The 22412-nt window shown below is 38.7% G+C and overlaps 1 protein-coding gene across 5 annotated transcripts in view; it reads left to right on the top strand.

Annotated features, from left to right (window-relative positions):
- ZNF366 (zinc finger protein 366) overlaps nt 1-22412 on the top strand; it is a 70272-nt gene that overhangs the window by 31813 nt on the left and 16047 nt on the right. The window contains exons 1-3 of one of the 5 annotated variants that reach the window (XM_027709727.2): nt 787-870; nt 16274-16343; nt 20646-21974. In XM_027709727.2, the coding sequence (XP_027565528.1) occupies nt 20676-21974 (1299 nt within the window). In that variant the 5' untranslated portion in view covers nt 787-870; nt 16274-16343; nt 20646-20675. Of the gene's footprint in view, nt 1-785; nt 871-1991; nt 2079-11439; nt 11461-16273; nt 16344-20645; nt 21975-22412 lie in introns of those variants that run through there. The other 4 variants (XM_027709729.2, XM_039384544.1, XM_039384543.1 and 1 more) reach the window with 4 other exon arrangements.

Raw genomic sequence — 22412 nt, 5'->3', positions numbered from 1 at the left:
GGCAGCTGGCCAGTATCTGTTTGTCAAAATAAGTTCAATGGGGAAAGAAAGAAACAAAATAAGGTATGAAATCTGTTCTAGAACATAGCACATTGGTTTTGTTTGGATAGATCAGGATGTCCTCTATAATTCTTTGAGATAAATTACTTGTTGCTGTACCTCCAATATCAAGCTATGAGTATTAACATTTTTCTCTCCCTTTCACCCCTCCCCTTTTTTTCCCACAGCATTTTATAAACACCCAATGTGATATTTTCCTGTGGTCAGAGTAAAGAGGGGGTTTAGGCATTTTTTTACCTATCTCACCATGGAAACAAGATCTGTGTATTCATCTATAGCCCGTTTTTCTCCAGAGTAAAAACCTTCATTATCTATGCAAGCTTATGGCTAATTGTTCTGCATAAGAGATGGTTGTCTTATTCCTACCCACTATTTTGGAAATTCATTTCATGTAGTTGCACATAATGAGCCGTAAAGAAGGTTTTATGAAGCCAATAATGCAGATATAACACTTGAGGAATTCCTTTTGGATTGGACATATTTATTTTTCCAAACATTTTGTTTGAGAGAAAACGAGATTGCTATCTGCTGTTTCCTTATTTTTTTGCAGGAAAGCAAAGGGTTGTTGACTTCCTCTCCCCTCCCTTCCTTCCTTCTTTCTGAAGGTACTGTACTCATCTGAAAAAAAGAGAACGAAATGATTGTTCCTGTTCTCTTTCTTAAGTCATTTGAAACATTGTCCCTGCTAGTTTTCTAAGTTTACTGCAATCTCTGCACGGGGGGAGGGAGAAAGAGGGAGAGAGACACAGATATTACAAACTTGAGAACAGGTAGAGTTTAGGGCAAGACTCCTTCCAGCTTCAACAATTGGTAAGTTAAGTAAAATTCTTTTATGGTTAACTTTTTAGAAGTGCAATATATATATGCTTTTGTATTAAGAAAAGGCACCGATCAGATACACATTTAACTGATAAAAGGATAATAATCGTATGCATTGACAAGCAGTCTATTTATGCTATAAATACCTATTGTCTGGTTTTTAGATACTGGTGCTAATACCATATGGTTTAACCAGAATTTCCCAGTAAGGCTAGAAACAAAGCATAATCTGCTGTGAATTTCGCATATATAAGTCCTACCAGAATCTTGTTACGGGCTTCACTAACTTTATCAGTGCAGTTTCAGCAAGAGTCACTGGGCTGAAATATAGAGAGGAGCTGTGTCATAGGCAAATCAATGTATTTCATTTCTCTACTGAAGTCTGCTCCAACCCACCAACCTGTGCTATATCAGGAGAAGAATTACCAGGGCCATTGGTTTTTTTTCCTTCGAACTGTATTGTGTTTAGGATTACACAGGTTTTTCTCTACTTATCTACGTATATGATTAGTCCAGAAACAGTAACATTTAAGAGGTGTTAAAAAAAGTTCCTGATTCTCTTGTGGAAAAAAAGAAAACAAAAAATTCATGTTGTGTAGTATATAACAACAGTGAGGCTAATTACCTGCATCAGTAATAGGATGGACTCAATTGTTTATCTGTTGTTTGCATTGTTTTAGACACCAATAGCATTTTTCATGTTGGTCATTAATGTATCACAACGATCAGAACTGTCATGTGAAATGAGTGATTGAATGCAAGGGTATGTTTCAAATACTGGAAGAGAAAAATCCCCTCCTGCACACTTTTATAGGAGCAGAATGCAGAGGTGGGGGAAGAATTGGGACAGGTGTCCATTTCTTTGCAGGAGAGTTATTCATCTTATGATTCAGTATTTCTTCAAGCTGCATCTCTCTGAAGTGCAGGGTCCTCTGCAGAATGGCCAGAGCCCAGATAGAGAGGCTACAAATGGTGAGCAGATAGGGCAGAGAGCCAGCAGGCAGCTCTAGCTGCCCCTCTCCAGCTCCTGCTCCCACCAGGGTACCTGGGCTGTGCTTCCGCCCTGTGACAGCCTTCTGCTCCCACCTCTCACTGAACCAACTAGTGGAAAGGACTTTCTGCCCCACTCTATCTGGCAGCTTTGTGTAAGTTTTTTCATAGGAAGGAATGATCTACCACAAATTCAGCCCAGTTTCTGGGTAAGTTGTAGATTCTGTTTGCTTTGGGAGCAGCTGATGGGTTCTGCCAAAGGAGATTAAAATAGCTTGTTTCTTGAACTTCTTAGCTTAATGTTGCAGCTCCGTTTAGTTTGGCACCAGTTATTAGGTTTATTTCATTATATTTAACCCACAAAGAATCCTCTGCTAATAGAAAGTGTATGCCAGGCATTGCCGTGAAAACCACTTACCATATTTTTTGCTTGGGATATCTGGGTTTATTTTTTTGTGACTTATACTGACCCAAATTTAGTAGATTATTTGGACATCTATTTTGACAGTTACATGTTAAACACCTGGAATACCACTTTTTACTTTAAGTGAGAAGTAGAAGAGTCTTCCAAACACAAAAAAAGAACCCCATAAGCTCTACATTTGTAGTGGTATTTTGCTCAAACTGCAGGGTGTTACTCGGGATTGCAATCACTTGTAGGTTTTGGTCTGGTTAGTTCAGAAGTCTGGTTTGTCATATAGGTAAGAGTCAACCACAGCCTTTAGGTACAGACTTTGTTTCTGAAGATGATAAACATTAATGTATTATTGATTTAGGACGTGTATACAACAAATTCTTTCTCTCAGACATTGTCAGAAATATATAAATAAGAACACGTGTGTTCAAAATCATAGTAGGTGACCAAAAGCAGTACATACTATTTTAAAACCCAGTCCTCAATAATGAGCACAGAGAAAAAACATTTTTAAAGGAATGCTTAGTAATTTGACAGTAAAAAGTAGAGCTTGAATTTCAAACTTCATTCTTAGATTTTACCTCTTGGCTTTATTTTTCCTTCAAATGATACACTTTTGCAGTCATCTGGAGTTTATTTGTTTTCACTTTGTGTAATTTATTGCTGGGAGAGCTCTAACATGATTCAGTACAACAGGAATTTGTAACAGAACTAATATCTTTCTTGAGGTATCAAGAAGATGATTCTTTTGCTGACATGTTATCCTTATCCCACATTGCTGAGATACTTGCAAGCAGAGAAAGGTATAATCTGAGTCTGGTTGGAGTACAGATCTACGACCGTCTTACGGCACAAATTAAATATTTGTGAAATGAATTTTCAATTATTCACCTCATCATTATAAAAAATATTGGCACAACAACCAAAACCAAAAAGAGAGAGACTGTGTTTATTTTGCTTCAAGTGTTATTGCTTCTATTGCTAAGAGCCATATTTATATATATATATAAATAAATATAGCATAAATATATATGCTATATTTATGTATATAGCATAAATATAGTCACTCAGTGTATGTATTTTCCCAGAGTATTATTTAAAGCCATTATTTCCATTTGATTTGCTCTCAAGTATAATGAAATAAAATGTAGAGGAATTTTCCTTTTTTTTTTGGAAATAGAAAAATAAAACCACAGAAGTAATGGCAAAGTTGTTACAGAAACGGGTTGTAGCCTGTGGGAATCTGAAGGTAACATATCTAACTCAAACAGCGCAGAAGCTGAGAGAAGTCTTTATGTCAGTTGCCTTTTTATGTTTAGGACCAGCTTCTTTAATGGTGAATACTATTGAGAATGGGAGTTTTGGATGCAGAATAGTAGCACTGAGTTACATTCCTAGTAACATTTTGGCATCTTTAATGTAGAGATTTTGACCAGGAGTTAATTTGAATCTTTGAATCTTAGTGAGGTTTGGTGTTGTGGTAAGTTTTTTCATTTTTAGTTGGTTTTGGGGGTTTGTTTGTTTGTTTTTTGATTGGTTTTGATTCTTTTAAACAAGCTCATCAATAAGAACCTTGCCTTCAGACTATCTGGATGCAGAGCAGATACTGGTGATCTGAAAGCCATGATGTACATCTCACAGATAAACATAGTGTCATGTATTTAAAGTGCTGTTTCTAGTAGTGACACACAGATATACAGGATTTAGAAGGGGAGAAGCACAAGGGGAGGAATCATGATAGCAACACAAGATAAGCCTAAAATACAGAGGCAGAAGAGTATGGATTACCCCAGAGAATGCTTAAGTTGTTTCTAATCTTTGAAATTGCAAAGACACAATGATGCAGAAAAATGTCCGTCTGGATGAATAACTTCATTCTGCTAGGCACATCAGCGGAACAGCACCATGAGAAATAAAAGCCGTAAAGGCTGCATAAGGTAATAGGGTAATACTATGGCTGTAGTTTAAGGACACTAATCAGGTAACACTGTGTAAGGAAACATGAGCCATAGCTTTTGAGCACTAATGTATGTTCCTCAGTAGCAACTCATGCAATGAAACAAACTTCTCCTTCAAACAGACCTTATAAGTGCTGTGAGACTGCTACAGATTTTTCATTTGTTTGATGGACTAATTTTATACCCCAACCTATTTTTAAAAATAGACCGCCTGTTAAAACCAAACAGTGGTTTTCTTCTCGAGTGCAGTAGTTATCCTCATTCTAGTTTTCCGTTCTAGAAGACCACTGAAAAGGAATGAACATCATCTTGGACAAGAAAGAATTAGATAGACGCAAATAACGGAAAGTCTTTAAAAAGAAAGAAATAAATCTGGAAAAAAATTACTTGGGATTATCTTTTTTCTGCTGAAAAGCTGATATTCTGAAACTGAGACTGCAGCTTTCCATTGCTGCGGATAGAATGGCTTTTTGTGGGTGATATTCAGATTTTTATTCAGTGAAGAGGCCTAAGTTAGTACTCAGCAGTTATTTAAAACACACATTGAGCTGCATGCTGGATATCTGGTTTTTGTTTATGTATATGGCAGGGACTAGTCCTTCTTGCTTGGCTTCCAAAATGCTAATGATCCAATTAAAAATGTTACTTAATATTTGGTTTAGTTCCTTCCAAACTTAATACCTTTTTGACTTGCTTTTGTAAAACAAATGGTTTTATTTGAGCATTACTCTGCTCTTGATAAGCAAAACGCATAATTTTCCTTCTAAACCAACAATGCTTAATGTACTGTAAAAACTTCTAATGTCATTGGTGGTAATTAAACTAAGAAATTATATAGTAAAAGAAAATATTTTTCTGCTCTGGAGGTTATGGGAAGAAATTATGTGAATAATTGCCCCTTTTTTAAACTTTCATTCTTTATTTCCTGCTTTTTATGTTAGAAACCACTCCCCCCCCCCTTATTAACTATTTGAATGAAGGATGAAACACCCTATTTTTAATTTTTCTTCCCTCTCTCCTCTACTATGACATCTAAAATGCAGACACATTTTTCCTTCTACTTTGTGGGTGTGCATGAATTCATCTGATTTAAAGGAAAAAACCTATTTTCCCCTTGCCAATCTTCAAAAACTCTAAACCTGGAAGCACCTAACTTTTCATCTGCATATGGTAATTAGCGGTATCAGAATTTAGAGGACACTGAAAAATATAAATGTTACTGAATTGGAAGATTTATTTAATTACAAAAACCTACAAGGTAAACTGAGTATCCTACATTGATAATATCCCCTTTTGCTAATGAATTTGCAACAGGTACAACTGATTTGAAATTGAAAGCAGGGCTGTAAGAAGGGTCGTGCATTTTCAGTGCTAGAAGGAGAACTAGTGCAGAGCAAGTAGGCATTACCCACGCAGTCCTCTGTCTGGAGGCCTGATGAAGAACAGAAATCACCTAATTTCCCTGCAAGAAGGAACTTTGAAAGGTGGTCTTCCTAGAATGGAGGAGCAGGTGTGGTGGCTCTGGAATCCCAGAATGAATCACAGAATATTCTGGGTTGGAAGGAATCTGCAAGGATCTTCAAGTCCAGCTCCTGAGTGTCCCATATGGGGATCAAGCCCACAGCTTTGGTGTTGTTAGCACCATTCTCTAACAGCTGAGCTAGTCTCAGGGACGGAAGCATGTGATTTTGCCCCTTTTTGGGGAGCAGCTTGTTCTGACAGCAGCCCCTCCGAAAAACCACAAGTGTTTTGGCTGGGAGGGACAAAATGACTTCCAGCCTTCCTCTTCACTAGTTTGTTGACGTTTGTGACTGTGCAAAAGTCACTTATACTTCAGTTATCCCTGTTTAAGCTTGCAGTGTAACTGTTGGGCTCTTTTTTCAGTGACGAAAGACCTTCTGTTTTGTGAAGGGCTCTATGCTGGATCTGCCAGTAAAGACTTTGTAAATTGGAAAGAGTATGTGCTCTTACCAACACACAATACACTGGATTTAATCCAAACTTATACACACTCTAAAGATATCCAGGGAGATCATTTTAGAATGTAGTTTCAGGTTTAGTCGTTTCTCTGTGCTGCTTTCTAAAGCATCAATTGTTTCAGCTTGCTACTTTTGCTCCAGGTAAAAATGATTTGAAAGCACTATTTGAAAATGGGCTGTCTGTCACACAGTACTTTCAGTTAGCATATTATTTTTCTACCTGTCTTTTTTTTCTTAAAATTATTTAGAGTATATATGTAATTAAAACAATATCAGGAGGGGGAAAAGGAAGGGATGACCTGTCTTTAGAGCATCTGTCAGCTTCTAAGGAACACCAGAAATTGTTTGAACCATCTGGTAGACACTAGCCCACGCTGGGTCAGTTCCTTAGTGCAGATTTCTGAAGCTATGAAGATCATCCTGTATTTGTCCAAAACTATTGTCCTTTGATAGGAATTCAAGAAAATTGTAGTGAACCTCCTAGAAGAGCAAGATGACAAAAATGTGCTCATAAGTTCACCAGAAATTAAACCCATTCATTTATAAATGTGCAGGAAAATATTTTTTCCACAGCACCACAGCAGGGAATCACACTAGCATGAATGTTATATCAAACAGTTTTCCTGTATAGTGCTGAACTCACAATATGAAGTCACCAAGATTTCCAGAATAATTTTGTATGTCTGTAGGCAGCATTTTATCAGGATGCTACAGAAGTTGTCACATACATCAGAGGAATGGTGCTGACCAACTCTTCTTTCCTCTGCCAGAAAAATGGAAATACTAATTAATGACCTTAGATTCCAAATACATTAATTGATTTTTTCATGTTCCACGGAAAGCAAACCCCACCTGAACTTCAGCCATAGGTAAAGAGTATCACCAGATATGACAGACAGCACTGGATTCTGTAGGCATATGATTGGGACTCAGGATTTACTCTAATGACTTGAAGTGGAGATTTTCACTAATTTGTTTGCTACTTAAAAATACATGAATAGGCATCCAGTGGAAGGCACTGAATATGATTAGGAGAGTAAGTTGTAACAGAATTCAGTGGGTAGTGTCACCCTGCCCAGACCACAGCCTTACCTGCTACTCCTCCCAAAACACAGCAATAATTTCTATCAACTTTTCCTGGTTTTTATATGTAATACTTGCTTTTTTTCCCCAGGAAAAATTCCTGGGTAGAATGACCGGGGGTGAGGTCATGGGGATGTGGGCAGGGATTGATAGAGAGATTATATTAATGTATAGGGTGTTTTTTTACAAAACTTTATTTTATATTGCTGGCTGGCCATTCTTATTCATGTCGTCATGGTGTAGAGTCACAGTGGTTTGATGGGGTTTCTTGGTTTCCTTTTTCTTGTGATGAAAATCTGAACTGAGTTAATATCCAGTTCAAGTCTTTGTAATCACCCACCACGAAGGATTAGTACGAGACTGGTTTGGGAAATGTTCAGAATCTCAGATTTCATACTACATTGAGTTTCTTCTCACTCTTTCTTTTTTTTTTCCCCTTTGGCAAAAAATAATTTCTTGTTTGTTTGTAGCTCTAGTCTCTGTTTCAGTATCTGCTGATGACACTTGGCTAAGTTTGAGCTGTCATTCCCGTGCCATATCCTAGTTTATTGAATTCAGTAAAATTGGCATTTTATATCTGTTTCAGCTTAAAATAATTAATCTCAAGAATTTTTTCCTGTATTTACCATAGAAATTTGTTTTCCAGTTGATGAAAATCACGGAAGCAAGATAAACATTTGCTTTAAATTTCAGATTTTCTGTAGTTGTGGCAACAAACTAATGCTTATTTTTAAAACTTTCTGGAAATCAAAAAATAATTAAAGGCAATATGCAGGATTCATTTTGGGGATCACAGAGGGAAAGTGTTTTTGTTGTTTTTTTTTTTGCTGTTCAGTCAAGGAGAAGATTCTAGTTTGGCATCACAGGTAAAGAGCAAAGACAGAGAGGAAGGTATCTTAAATTACTTCCTTGCAGATGTTTCATATGATCAGTCAAGAATACCATTCTGTGCTGGGGACTAATAATACTCCTCTGTGTTTAAGAAAAACTAGACTTTCACTAAAAACTAATGTGTTTTGGAAACTTTCTATGAAATCTCTCCCATACAATCCTCCTCAAGCGTGTGTGCACATTTTACATGGTATGTTCTTTTTTGAGGTACCTGCAATGCCCAGAACAAGCAATTTTGAAGTACATGCAATTAAATGCTAATGCAATGCAGCTGACTGGATTGAAGAACCAAGTTGAAGGTGGCCCTTAGCTACCCTTTAAGATAACAAAGAGATAGGAGGAGAACAGACCATCTCTCTGGCCTTCATATATGATAAGGACACTGGGACTACAGGAGGAAGAAAAGCCCAATGCATTTCCTTTTTAAAGGTCATGAATGCCAGTGAAAGGTTTACTTTCAAAATAACAGCACAAGCAGGACAGCATGAGGGTTATGGAAGGGCATGCCTTTTTGATCATTCTAATTTTGGATGTTCTGCATAACTCTGTTATTTTTCTTAAAATAACACACTGTAGAGCTCAAAACCTCTCTGTTCTCTTTATAGTGTTTAATGACTGTGCGTCCTTAAAGGACTCCACACTGTATTAAAAATCACTGTTTTACTACCAGATCATTCCTAGTATTTATAATACCTATATGGTGAGAAAAGTTTCATTAATGTTATTTGATAATTTTCCAGAGGAAAAACTATTTAATACCTAGGAATCCTGTGGTGCCAGAAACATACTATTTTAATTTGCAGTGGCAAATATGTGATAGACAGGAAATAGGGATGGAATGATAGGACTTCTATAAACAGTGATTAAAGTGACTCCACATACTTTATAAAGGAAGGGACACATCCATGGTTCCAACCTATGACATGAAAATTCCTTATTCATTTAAGAAAAGGAAGAAATTTGTCTAATTGTCATCACCTCATAACTGTCAAATACCAAATCTTGTTCTCAACTATACCACAGATTTTCCATAATTATTTCAGTACAACACAGATCACACCAGAGAGAGAATTAAGTCAGTTGCTTACGATGAATTGTTTAATTGAATAGTCAGCTGAGCTGGCCAATCCACCATTAATTCCAATTCCTAGTCAGAGCAGGATCAAATTACGTTTCCACCCTGTCTGCTGGCACCAGTTAAACTGTGCATTTAGAACTCTGCTACTACATGTGCTTCAAACACCATCATGGCCAGTTTGATCTTGTCAGCCCTGAACTTTGGTCATGATCTGAAAACTCAGTACATCATTGCCCAAATGCTCTTGGGGACCCGGTCCTGTAAGAATATTTATATGTAACTCAATATACACTGATGACATCAAATTCAGGGCAAAATATAACAGGTAAAAGACGGGAGACTTTGATTCATTTCCCTCCTCCTTCCTGATGAGTTTGGTCACACATCTCTATTCTCTTAAGGGAGTGTCCTAGCTAAAGCCTGTGAGGGTGACCCTGGTTGTCTTTGGCGGGAGCTGGACCTTTAGACAGATAAAAGTGCAAGTGCCAAGGGGCGGGGAGCAGAGAGAGGTCAAACGTGTTTTTTGAGTGCTGCGAACTCCATGCCTTTAGAGATAGGTCTGTTCTGCTCCCAGGTGTCACTTCTTTAGGTTTATTGAAAGTTTAAGGCACTTTACCATCCTGAGTGATTGCATTTATAGCTTGGCTATGGTGTCAGGCTTCTTCCAGTTCATTCTGCCTTGTAACCCCTTCTCTGCAGTGCTAAAACTCCAGAAGAAGGGAGTGAGGATCCAGTATGGGTGAGTGAAATTTCTTTAGGTACATCCTCATTCTAAACTCAGACCTGCACTCATTTCCTGGAGAACAGCTCTTGGCACTCAACCTGTCTTTTCTGTTTTATTTTCAAAACAGGTGTAATTAGTCTGGAGTAATTAGTCTAATACAATTTCTTCTTGAAATGAACATAAGAGCACCTTCAAATGCAGCCCAGTGCTACACACCTGTCAGCCTTCTTGAGGCGGTAGTTCACCTTTGCATATCCTCCAAATTTCTATTCGGAATATGAATATATTTTGCTTTCCTGTTTTTGTGACGGTGGGGGGGAAACAAAGGAAAAGGAGAGGAATTATACATTTAAGAACCCTAACTAATAGAGACTCTGCAGCTGAACCGTTACCAGCAAAAATGATCCATCTTTACAGTGACAAAATAATGGTTCCTAAAGATGGAAGCAGGAGAGGGTCTGCTGTTCAGAGAGTTGGTAGGGAGATGGAAAGCAAGGCATAAGCAAAATAATCTACAGTATATTTGGGCTTCAGTGGACTTTAAGATAAAAAAATAGAAGCGCTTCAGGGAAAGGTAGATTGAGAAGAGTGCATGTGGGCATATCATCTCCTGCACAGTGCAGCTGTCAGTGCCTGGGCTCCTCTCTAAATCTTGGAGGCACAAGACTTTCCATCAAACCACTGAGAGGTATGTCACATCCCCAGAACACAGTACCTAACTCTGTATGTCCCTCAGCTCACAAGAAACAGTTCTTCGTGTTTTTATCCTAAATAACTTTTATCCACATCCATGCTTCATTGAATAAGAAAAAGTCAGAATGCAACATCTTTAGTTCAGGAAAGCACTGAGCCACAGATCTGAGAACCTGCCTGAAGACCATGCTGGAAAGTTGACACTATGTCCTATGCCTTGTATTCTTCACAAGACCAAGATTTTGAGTTAGCTACACTGCTAGCCTGAGCTGATATGTATGGTTTTACATCTTCCTGTGCCTTACCAGCTACTCTGTTTCAGGATACACTTAGCAGGTTTCTGTGGAGGAACAGAGAAAGACAAGAGTTTGGGCCAGAGCCCATCCTGCTGTGAGCAGAGGTAGGGCAGGGCTGTACTGTGAACCCAGAGGAAGAGATCTGCTGGTGAGCAGCTATTCCCCCTCCCGCTTCCTCCCCACTCTAAAGCAGCCTTGAATTCCATGATGGTACCAGCAAATCAAGAAGATGGAGGTGCTTAGCTGAGGACAAATAATCTTTGTCCCCTGACATACTTTTAGATCGGATGATTTGCTCTGCCTTGTAGGCTCCTGTCATGTGTAGCTGTGGTTTGGTGTGGCTGTGTATAAACAGCTAGCACTTCAGAGCCTGTGGACTTAACATCCATGTCATTATGCAGGTTGTCTACGTGTTGCTGACCCTTTTAGCAAACAGAATAGAGTGAACAACAAATGGAATACAGAAGTGAAGAGGTAAGGACATATAAGAGAAGAACTAAGAAAACTCATAAAGAGGAAGAAAAAAAAGAAAAAAATAAAAGAGAAAGGAGGATAAGAAGAAGAGAAATAAAGAACCAAAACAGCAGTGAGCCTAAACTGTACTCAAAACCCACTTTGTACATACCCAGAAATGACTAGAGAGGTCCATGAGGCTAAAGTACTGCTAAAGGTATTGCCAGTAAGACCCTAGAGTTAGGCCTAGAGTAATGCCCCCAGTGGTTAGCCCAGCCATTCTGCTCTGAGACCTTCATCCTCTGTCCTGTTAGACAACAGAAGAATAGTGAGAGTAACAGCAAAGGTTTCCCTGAGGTAAGGACAGAGTGCACATAAAAGCAGCGAGAGAGAGAGCAAACCATTTTGCGAAACTGACAACATGGCACTCATAGTGGAGAGAAGAAATACATCTGCAGCTACCTCACTATAGCATCTGGCAATCTTTTTTTTTAAAATCTAATTAATGAATGATTGAAAAGCAAATTATGCCATAAACTACTCTATAAACATATCTGATACCACAAACAGTGCCCCATCTCTGGCAGCGTGGGTAGTGGGACAGCTCCAGACTTTCAGCAAAGTCTAATCTAATCTAATTTAGTCTAATCAAAATCTAATTTAATGCTTTCAATAATTACCAGAACAAAAATGATCTGTAAGTTATGGGAAAGTGAATGTGCGTTCATTTTAATACTATTTTAGAGCATTTGCTCTATTACAATGAATACCAAGATAACTATACTCCTGTGATAGTGCTTGTAGTGTTTTTTTCTCTGAAATAAGTACAAAACCAAGTTACATGCATATCCAAGATGACTTCAAAATCTACTCTATAGGCAGTGCAGCCAAATGAGTGTGCTTACTAAACTTCTCTATTTCCTAGCTAAAATAAAAAAAAATTGTGCAAGTTAAAATTTGGGAATAACAAAGACAATGCAGGGAGGCTATTTCTATTACACAGTTTTCTGTATTTCTTTGTATTGATGTCATCTTGCAGACTATATTAATGCAGCTACACTGGATAGGAAGCCCTAGGAGCAAAAGGAATATCTAAAGTGTTAGAACTTCAACCATGAAGCAAGAAAGATGCCAAAATAGTAAATGAAGGAAAAAAATTATTTAGTAAATAAGGTGTCTTTGAAAGTTTGTTGCTTGTTTCATCTGTTTGCTGTGTCATGTTAAGCTGTCAGATTTTTTTAATCAATTAAGTTTCTTTGTTGTGTGATTGTATGATTTACATTAAGCTTGTCTGCAAATGTTACCATCTGCTAACTTCTGAGGATATAAATATTTTTTTCGTTTGGTTGTGCGATAGATGGGTTCCTATCTCATTGGACAATAGAATCCATAACAAAAAAAATTCTAAGAATTACTTTCAGATTTCACTGGAAGTCTTCCCACAAACCTTAATGAGCTCTGATTATGCCCTAAGAAGAATTATAAAGATGATCACTTTACCAAGCATTTACTGAGAAAAAAACCCCCACATTTCTTGGTGGAAAGAAGAAGTTTTAACTTGAAGTCTGATACCAGCAGATGAAGGTAATTTCCCAGGGAGAAGTGAAAAGACAGCGAGCTCCTTGGTACTATCATACTAATGTAGGAAGAAAAAACCTGATCTAGTCCACTTCTCATTTTCAGTCATTCCAAGTCATTTTTGTGAACAATTGTTTACTTGTTTTCAATTCTAAGTCTATTAATGATGGTAATCCAAAAAGGGAAGAGGGATATATGTGACAATACTTTTATCTTGATAGTGTTCTCCATTTAAGCAGACATTTGTCTCACAAAAACATGGGGCAAGAAGCCTTATGTCAGTAGACAATTATGCTAATGGTTAAATCATGGACTTCATTTGACACCAGGTCTACATGCATGTGAAAGTGAGAAAACAAGTGTTTGTAGAAGTGGTATAGAAAAAGATTTGACTAAACTCAATGTCTGTTATTTCCAGCTCAAGCCTGTTTTTCTAAAGGCTTCCACAACATTTGTGTCTCTCTATAATCAGTATCCACAGTTATTGATTCTGAACACTTTCTCTAAAACCATATTTAATTTTACAAGGTAGTCCAAAGTTTTGTCTTCTCCCATCTCCAGATTGAGGCAAAAAAAGTACTCTCTTAATTTAAAATGTAAATAATATTTTAGGTTAGCTTCAAGTACCGTAGCATAAAATCTTCAAGGCTGATTTGTGAATGTTAACATATATTTAGTTTACATATAACATGCACACAGTTTATATACTCAGATAGAACATATTAACATACACTCAGTATACGTTAATAGAGTCAATTTTTCAAAACTGTGTGCTTGAAACATGGATATTTACGCATGGAGAACATGGATAGAAAATATAGCTTGCACGGACTTCTCTAAAGAATAGGACAGTAGGGTTGACACTGATTTTAGAGAAGTTCTGTTATGGGTTTGAACACAATCTTTTACCTTCTGTCTGGAAGGGTTCATACTGCCACTGAAGGAAAATAGCAAGGAAAATTATAAGGAGGGATCAGATGTGTACTAAATGAAAATACTTGATTACCAGTAATGGATATATTCACATTTATATAGGTATTTTTGGCATTTTCAAAGTCTGACAAATAGCTCAAAGCAGCGTGTCATTGAGCAGAGAGCACCTTCTCTCTGTTGAAGTGAAATGAATTCATCATAGTATAGTTTCTTTGTCAGATCCTGAGACAGATGCAAGTTTTGCATCAATAGTAAATGAGAGAAAACTGTGTAAGTAATTTGGTGCTTAGTTCAACAGTTGTATGACTGAATACATTTAAAAAGATAATGTATTTGGAAGTACAGACTGAGAGCCCATTAAACCTATTAAGATAATGATAATTATCACCGTAATAACGATTGACAAAAAACAGTGATTGAGAAAAACCCAGATGGTAGTTCAATAAGACTGAAGCTCAAGAACTGCTCAACTTTAGCTCAAGAAATGTAATAGTGTTAAATTTGTTGCTAATACTTCCCACATCCAACACATTTTTTCATTTTTTTCCTTATAGATGCCAATATTTCAGTTCTCAAGAGGAGAGCAAACATGCACTGTTACAGGTCATGGTTCTGCAGTCCTACACATTCAATTAAACATGGAACTTCTCTTCCAGTTAAGAGAAGCTTTTTAGCCTATTAAGCCACCTTTAGACTTCCTCCATTTTCATGTGTTTCGCCTTCTTCTGAAAGAACAAATATAAGTGCAAACGTTGTGACAAAGTAAACCATTTCCTTTTGTCAGAGGGTACATACCACTTTTGCTCACCTTGGCCTCATCCCTGGTTTTATAACTGTGTTGCCCAAGAGCAAGATCACAACAGTAATAGGCAGTGTTTAACTTTGAGAAACTTCACAACCTCACATTGTTGTAGCTGGACACATTATTAATCTACAGATAGAAGGCATTTTCATACAGGAAGAAGAATCTTGGTTCTACTGAAATCTAAAGAAAATTTGCTGTTGACTCCACTACCGAATATTAGCTGGACACTGTAACAATCCTTGTAGAGTGAATAGCAGCATTTGCATACTTTTTTAAATCCTTTGTCTGTAGAAGTGAGCGAACGTGAGAAAGTAAATGGTGATTCATATTCTGTATTAAACTCTCTACCTCCTTCATGGAAGTTAACAACATTATTAGCTGCTGCATAGATATTTTATTTTGGAAATACCTCAACAACTATCTGAACTCACTGTCACATTTCTTTTGTTGTTTTGAAAGGACAGGAAGAGAGAATTTTTGGTTCTATTTTTCAAACTAGTGTATTTCCAAATATATATTTTTTTACATAAAGAAAGAAACTGTGAGGATGCTTGTCTCTTCTAAAGAAATTGACTTTTTAGTAAGCTCTGGAGGGCTAGGTTTTTTGGAGGGAGTGTTATATTTCAGTGACAATACAGCATGGAAAACTCTGTCTCAGTGAGTTTTCCAGACCAAATTTTCAAAACCTAGGAGCTGAAATATTATTGATGAAAGCTAGAATTTTTAATGACCATCCAATGTTTAGAATCACACTACATAGCACTACATTTTAAATATGACGTTCTGTAGAAAGAAGGATACTTTAAAGTGCTTGTATAAGAAACAAGCACTTTATAGAAGACCCGTAAGTGATATTCAAATATAAAAATATTTAAATAATAATAAATATAAAATAATAATAATAATAAATAAATTCACCCCCTCCCTCCTAATTTGTTGTTGAGTATTAAAATGAGAGCAGCTACTGCACAGTTAGATAGAAAAAACGTATTGGGAAACTATTAAAAACTTTGAAGTTCTCTACTGAAATTGTTTAAAGAAGAGGGACTCTCCTCTTATTTCACAGAATATTCTGAGTTGAAAGAGACGCACAAGGAACGTTGAGTCCGAAATGAATGGCCCATACAGAGATCAAACTCATAACCTTGCTGTTATTAGCACTATGCTCTAACCAACTGAGCTAATCTTAGTCTTTCTGTTCCATAACTACTTCTTGCATGGTGGTCACATCTGTCATCTCTTCTATGGTTTCATCAGGACTCATGTTTTCACGGAATTCAGTTCTGGACAAGGTTAAGATCACAGCTCCCTTCAAATTAGCAAGGTTTTGCTGCCAGAATGAAAGAAGAAAGCATTAATTTATATGTTATAGGTGCTGGTAGATTCAAGGGGGAAAATAAAGCAGTAGGGTGATCCATATATATAGACTTCCCCTTTCCTTCTGAGTGCTCTTGTGTTGGATTATATAGCACCTCTGATTGTGCTGGTCACTGACTATTTAAACACTTTCCTTTGTAGGCTTAGTCCTGTGATGCATGTAGCTGTGGACAGTGAAATCAACCCCTATGCTCAGTGAAAGCACTGAAAGGTTAGTATCACAAGGAAATTATTTCTTTCTAGTAATTTCAAGGAGTTCTGCAGCCTCTGCTGTAACTGCGTGTTCCAGAAAGAATGAAACCGCACAAAACTGGCTGTGGAAGAAGGTAGTGATGGGCAGACAAGAGAGCAATTAGACACAACTCACTGTCATCTCTGTATATTTTTGGCAGCATTTCAATAATCCAACAAAAGCAGTAAATAACATAGCTGTTTCTCAATTGCTACATGCCTTTTGAAGAATTTTATACCCATATCGCTGGGAAAAAATAAGATACACAAGTTGAAAGATATTTGAGGGACAGACCCCAGAAGGAAAGATTTTGGTCTACAAGCATATTTTATGTTCAAATTGTGTGAGTTTAACTTTGTTAAAAATTATTTTTAAAGTATGTTTTTCTTGTGGAAAGAAGTGAAGAATTTTTCAGTATTCAGGGGATTCCCTTGCCTTTCTCCAAAAATTTTCAAGATCTAACTGTTCCTTATTTTGATCGGGGAGTTAGGGTGACAAGGAAACAGTAGAATGAACAGTCGATCAAAGTCCTCTCTGATTGAACATGCATGCTATGTATGCATACACACAAATATAGGTGTGCAGCTTTGGATGCCACAATACAAGAAGGATATAAAGCTATTAAAGAGTGCCCAAAAGAGGTCTATAAAGATGGTGACAGGCCTTGGGGGAAGCCTGATGAAGAGTGGCTGAGGTCATTTTATTAGTTCACCCTGAAGATGAGAAGACTGAAGGGAGACCTTATTGCAGTCTACAGCTTCCTAGTGAGGGGAAGAAGAGGGGCAATCACTGATCTCTTCTCTGTGGTGACCAGTAACAGGACTTGAGGGATTGGCATGAAGTTTTGTCAGGGGAGGTTTAGGTTGGATATCAGAAAAAGGTTCTTCACCTATAGGGTGCTTGGGCACTGGAACAGGCTCTCCGGGGAAGTGGTCACAGCACTAAGTCTGTTCAAGAAGTGTTTGAACAATACTTTCAGGCATATCATGTGATTCTTGGGGTGCAGGGCCCGGAGTAGGACTCGATTCTTGTGGGGCCCTTCCAAATAGGATATTTTATGATTCTATGATTCTATATTGTGTACATATATGTATGATATTTCCAGTCAGTGAGCTAGAAACTGAAAGTCAAGTTGTGGTACAATTATTAGATACTTGTCCAAGATGTAACAATTTTTTAATCTTTTTCCTCTATTGGATGTATTTTTTGAATCGTAAGTTTAGAGATCCTTCAATTTTTGCTTCAATTAATACCCCCTCTTCATGTATTGTTTGATCCTTTTGTCTAAATTTTCTGTCTTAGAGTTTCGTCATTGAACCTTTAGCTTCACACTTTATCTCAATGATAATTCCACAGTCTATTCCTTCTAAAAAAACAATGTGTTTGCAAGAAGTTTTTTAAGATGCCTTCTCTTCCCCGTGGCCTAACTAGGTTACAGAGATCTGCTTTTATCTATCTTTAGTAGAAGGTTTATCAAGCATGGAGCTTCCTGAAAAAGAAATAGGAGTGTATATAGTACTCCATTCACCTTCGTACTCTCCACCCAGCATTTCCAAGAATGATGTTATAAATAGCATCAACATGTCACAGATGATAGAGGGAAAATATGTCTAGTTTTCCAGCCTAATCTCTGCCTGGTTGGCTAGATACATGTACACAAACACACACACATTCATATAAGTGTATCCCTCAGGAGGGCTACAAGGATGTCATGATGTTATGCAGGGAGAAAATTGGAAGGGCCAAAGCCCAGCTAGAACTTATTTTGGCTACTGCCACAAAAGACAATTAAAAATGTTTCTGTAAATACATTCACACCAAAAAGTGGGCTGAACAAAGTCTTCATTCTTTATTGGATGTGGAGTGAAACATAGCAACAAAGGATGAAGAAAAAGCTGAGGTATTTTGTGCCTTCTTTGCTTCAGTCTTTAATAGTCAAACCAGTTGTTCTCACTTAGACCTGTACAAGTCTATGGGACTGGATGGGATCTGCCCATGGTCCCGAAGGACCTGGTGAAAATGCTCACCGAGCCATTTTTCATCATTTACTAGCACTTCTGTCTATTTGGGGAGGTCCCAGTTGACTGGAGGTCAGTAAATACGACTTTCATCTACAGGAAAGGCTGGAGGGAGAGTTATGGAGCAGATCATCCTGAGTGCCATCACACAACACATACAGAGCAACCAGGGGATCAGGCCCATGGGTTTAGGAAAGGCAGGTCCTGCATGACCAGCATGATTTCCTTCTATGACAGGATGACCCAACTGGTGGATGAGGGAAAAGCTGTGGATGTTGTCTTCCTGAACTTAGTAAAGCTTTTGATGCCATTTCCCATAGCATTCTCCTGGAGAAATTAGCTTCTCATGGCTTGGACAGGTGCACTGTTTCCTGGGTTAAAAAAGAGCCAGGATGTCCAGGCCCAGAGAATGGTGTTGGATGCAGTTACATCCAGCTGGTAGCTGGTCACCAGTGGTTTTTACCAGGGCTCAGTGCTTTGTCCAGCCCTGTTTAGTATCTATATTGATGATCTCAATGAGGGGTTACAGTGCACCCTCAGTACATTTGCTAAGTTCTGTGGGAGTGTTGATTTGCTGGAGAGTAGGAAGGATCTGCAGAGCAATCTGAACAGGTTGGATTGTTGGGCTGAGGCCAGTAGGGTGAGGTTCAAAAAGACCAAGTGCTGGGTACTGCACTTGGGTCACAACAACCCCAGGCAGCACTACAGGCTGGAGACAGAGTGGCTGCAAAGACACCCAGCAAAAAAGGATCTAGGGGTACTGGTCAGCAGTGGCTGAACATGATCCAGCAGTGTGCCCAGGTAGCCAAGAAGGCCAATGGCACCCTGGCTTGTACTAGCAATAGTGTGGCCAGCAGGACCAGGGCAGTGATTGCTCCTCTGTCCTCAGCACTGGTGAGGCCCCACCTCAAATCCTGTTTTCAGTTTCGGCCACTCACTAAAAGAAGCACCTCCTGGAGCTGGAGCTTGTCCAGAGAAGTAAAACAGTGGTGGGTCTGGAGCACAAGTCTGAGGAGGAATGCCTGAGGGGTCTGTGGTTTTTCTAACCTGAAGAGAAGGAGGCTCAGAGGAGATCTTATCACTTTCTACAGCTGCCCAAGGAAGTGGTTGAGTCACCAACCCTGGAGGTATTTAAAAGATGTAGACATTGGTGCTTAGGGACATGTTTTAGAGGTCGACTTGGCAGTGCTGACTTAACGGTTGGACCTGACGATTTTAAAGGTCTTTTCTGACATAAAGGATTCCATGATTCTATGATTCTAGAAAGACAAGGGAAAAGGTAGCAGCCTTATTTAAGATGAACCAAAACTTATAACCAATGTTTTAGATGAATCCCAAATCCAGAAAAAGACATCTGTATAATCAGTGGGATATAAAATTTTGCCAGAAGAAAATTATTAATCTGCCTCATCACATTGTATCACTAGAAAAGCTCAGAGCATTCTTAGTTGTCAATTACTGTGGAATCTCGGGGGTTTGTTGATATTAATTCTATATTTGGTTTTACAGTGGAGATTTTGCCCACCTGTTTAGAAACAAAAAAATCCCTATTAAACTGAATGTAATTTGGAGAGTTGTCAAATGTCTTTCCTCCCCCAAATCTGCCAGGTAAATATCTCTGGGATTAAAACAAAGAAAATAAATTAATCTCCGCCTTCTTATTACAATACAAAGTGAGAGAAGTCAGGAAACACGGCGCAAAATCTGATGGTACACAGTGTCCTTAGATCACTTGGCCATTGTTTTCTCTCACAGTAGCACATGTTAATGATACAAAGAAGTTTAATATTTTTTGGCTTTGGCTTTTCATGTCACAACCATAATAAATGTCCACATTGCTGTTTGTATTGCCATATCCTTTAGATGCACCGCCAATTTCTCAAGACTGTGCAAGCACAGCCAAGGACAGAATTTTGCCCACAAACAGCCTGTCCGAATTAAATTAAGCAGAAACACTGCCATATAGATGCAGCTGCAGAGTAGCTGTCACAGTACAGAATATTTATGTCGTAAGGATGCTGTGTGAGTCAAACTTGATTTAAACAACCAAATCTCCTTCAGGAAGACCAAAGCCTTTTTGTTCTTCACTAAGAAACTTAATTCTTCTTCAAAACGCCTTTGTCTTATACAGGTCTAAGACATTCCCGGTTGTATTTAATTAAAAAAAGCCAACAACCTTCAAAACAATAAAATAGTCAATAAAATGTTAAATCCAAAAGAATGGGAAGAAATTAAGAGATTTTGGTTTTTTGCTTATTTTAAGGAATTTGGGCCACACAGAAAAAATTCAAGTATGATGAAGAACGAAGAAACGGATTTTAATGTGGACAATACCCAAGCTTCTCCCTTCTCCCGCTGCCTGCAGCCACTCAGCCCTGTTACAAAGCCACACAGAACAACTCCATTTGATGAAGAATTCAGAACACATCTTTCGCATTTCCGCTATGGTCCTCCTCCTCTTGAAAACATGGAATCTTTCCAGGGGTCCTTGGAAGGAGGGTCTCGGAAACGCAAGAGCATGCCAACAAAAATGCCACCTTCCATCACCCTTGAGGATTCCTCATCACCACCAGACAGACCTGACGATCACAATGACATAGGCTCTTCCAGTCTCCCCTTGGTGTTCCAACAGCCAGCACAGCCCAAGTACAGCTCCCAGATGATTGACCTCTGCAACTTTGGTTTTCAATTCTACAGAACTCTGGAGCATTTTGGAGCCAAGCCCATTAAGCAAGAACCAGTGAAGCCCAACATGGCATGGCCCAGTAGCCCAACATTCATGCAGGCTCCTTACCCTTATTATCCTAAAGTCCACCCTGGTTTAATGTTTCCTTTCATTGTACCACCAAACTTTCATTTCAGGAACCCCTTTCAAATGAAAAGACCTCCAGAACCACCCTTCAGGAGGGCTGAAGTAAGAGAAAGTGGTGAAAACAAACAGAAAGTTGAAAGAGTAGATGTCAACCTTCAGATAGATGACAGTTACTATGTTGATGTGGGGGGTGAACAGAAACGCTGGCAATGTCCCATGTGTGAGAAGTCCTATACATCCAAATACAATCTGGTCACCCACATCTTGGGGCACAGTGGCATTAAGCCACATGCTTGCACCCGATGTGGCAAGCTTTTCAAGCAGCTGAGCCACTTGCACACGCATATGTTGACACACCAGGGCACTCGGCCACATAAGTGCCAGGTGTGCCACAAGGCTTTCACTCAAACCAGTCACCTTAAGAGACACATGATGCAACACAGTGACATCAAGCCTTACAACTGCAGGATCTGTGGCAGAGGTTTTGCCTACCCTAGTGAGCTGAAAGCACATGAGTCTAAGCATGAGAGTGGCCGAGAGAACATTTGTGTGGAGTGTGGTCTGGACTTTCCAACTCTGGCCCAGCTGAAGAGACACCTGACCACCCATCGTGGTCCTATACAGTACAATTGCACTGAATGTGATAAGACCTTCCAGTACCCAAGTCAGCTGCAAAACCACATGATGAAGCACAAAGACATCCGCCCATACATCTGCACTGAATGTGGCATGGAGTTTGTGCAGCCCCACCACCTGAAACAACACTCCCTCACTCACAAGGTAAGCGTGGGTTGCTCTCTGATCTTGCATCTGAAGGTAGCAGGAGGGTTACAGGCTGCTAAGGTATCTACCTCCTTGGAAAGAGAAGAGACTATACAGCCTCATATGGCCTTTTGCCAGCTTTTGCCATACTTACACAGAGCAGAACCCCCAGCACTGCTGGTGGTACTATAATCCAGGTGTCTCTGTCAGACTTAAGAAAGTACACACAAACCGACTTCATCATAAACAGGAGTTCAATTAAACTCTCCGTATTACGTTCCAAAACTGTATTCACATCTCTCCGGTTTCTGTCTTCGGAATGACCTTCTGTAACATAACATAATTTTGCAGGGCTGTATAATAAACACCACCACCCCCTGCCCTGAAAATTTTAAAAGAATTTTTTTTACTGAAATCCAGTTCTGCTGTTTTGTTCTCCTAATTAGGAAGTAGGTG

The sequence above is a fragment of the Pipra filicauda genome, unplaced genomic scaffold (assembly GCF_003945595.2).
Source record: "Pipra filicauda isolate LSUMZ 115617 unplaced genomic scaffold, ASM394559v2 scaffold35_size7292922_pilon, whole genome shotgun sequence".
Lineage (NCBI taxonomy): Eukaryota > Metazoa > Chordata > Aves > Passeriformes > Pipridae > Pipra > Pipra filicauda.
The sequence above is the reverse complement of the archived record's forward strand: the minus strand, read 5'-3'. Positions and strand labels throughout refer to the sequence as shown.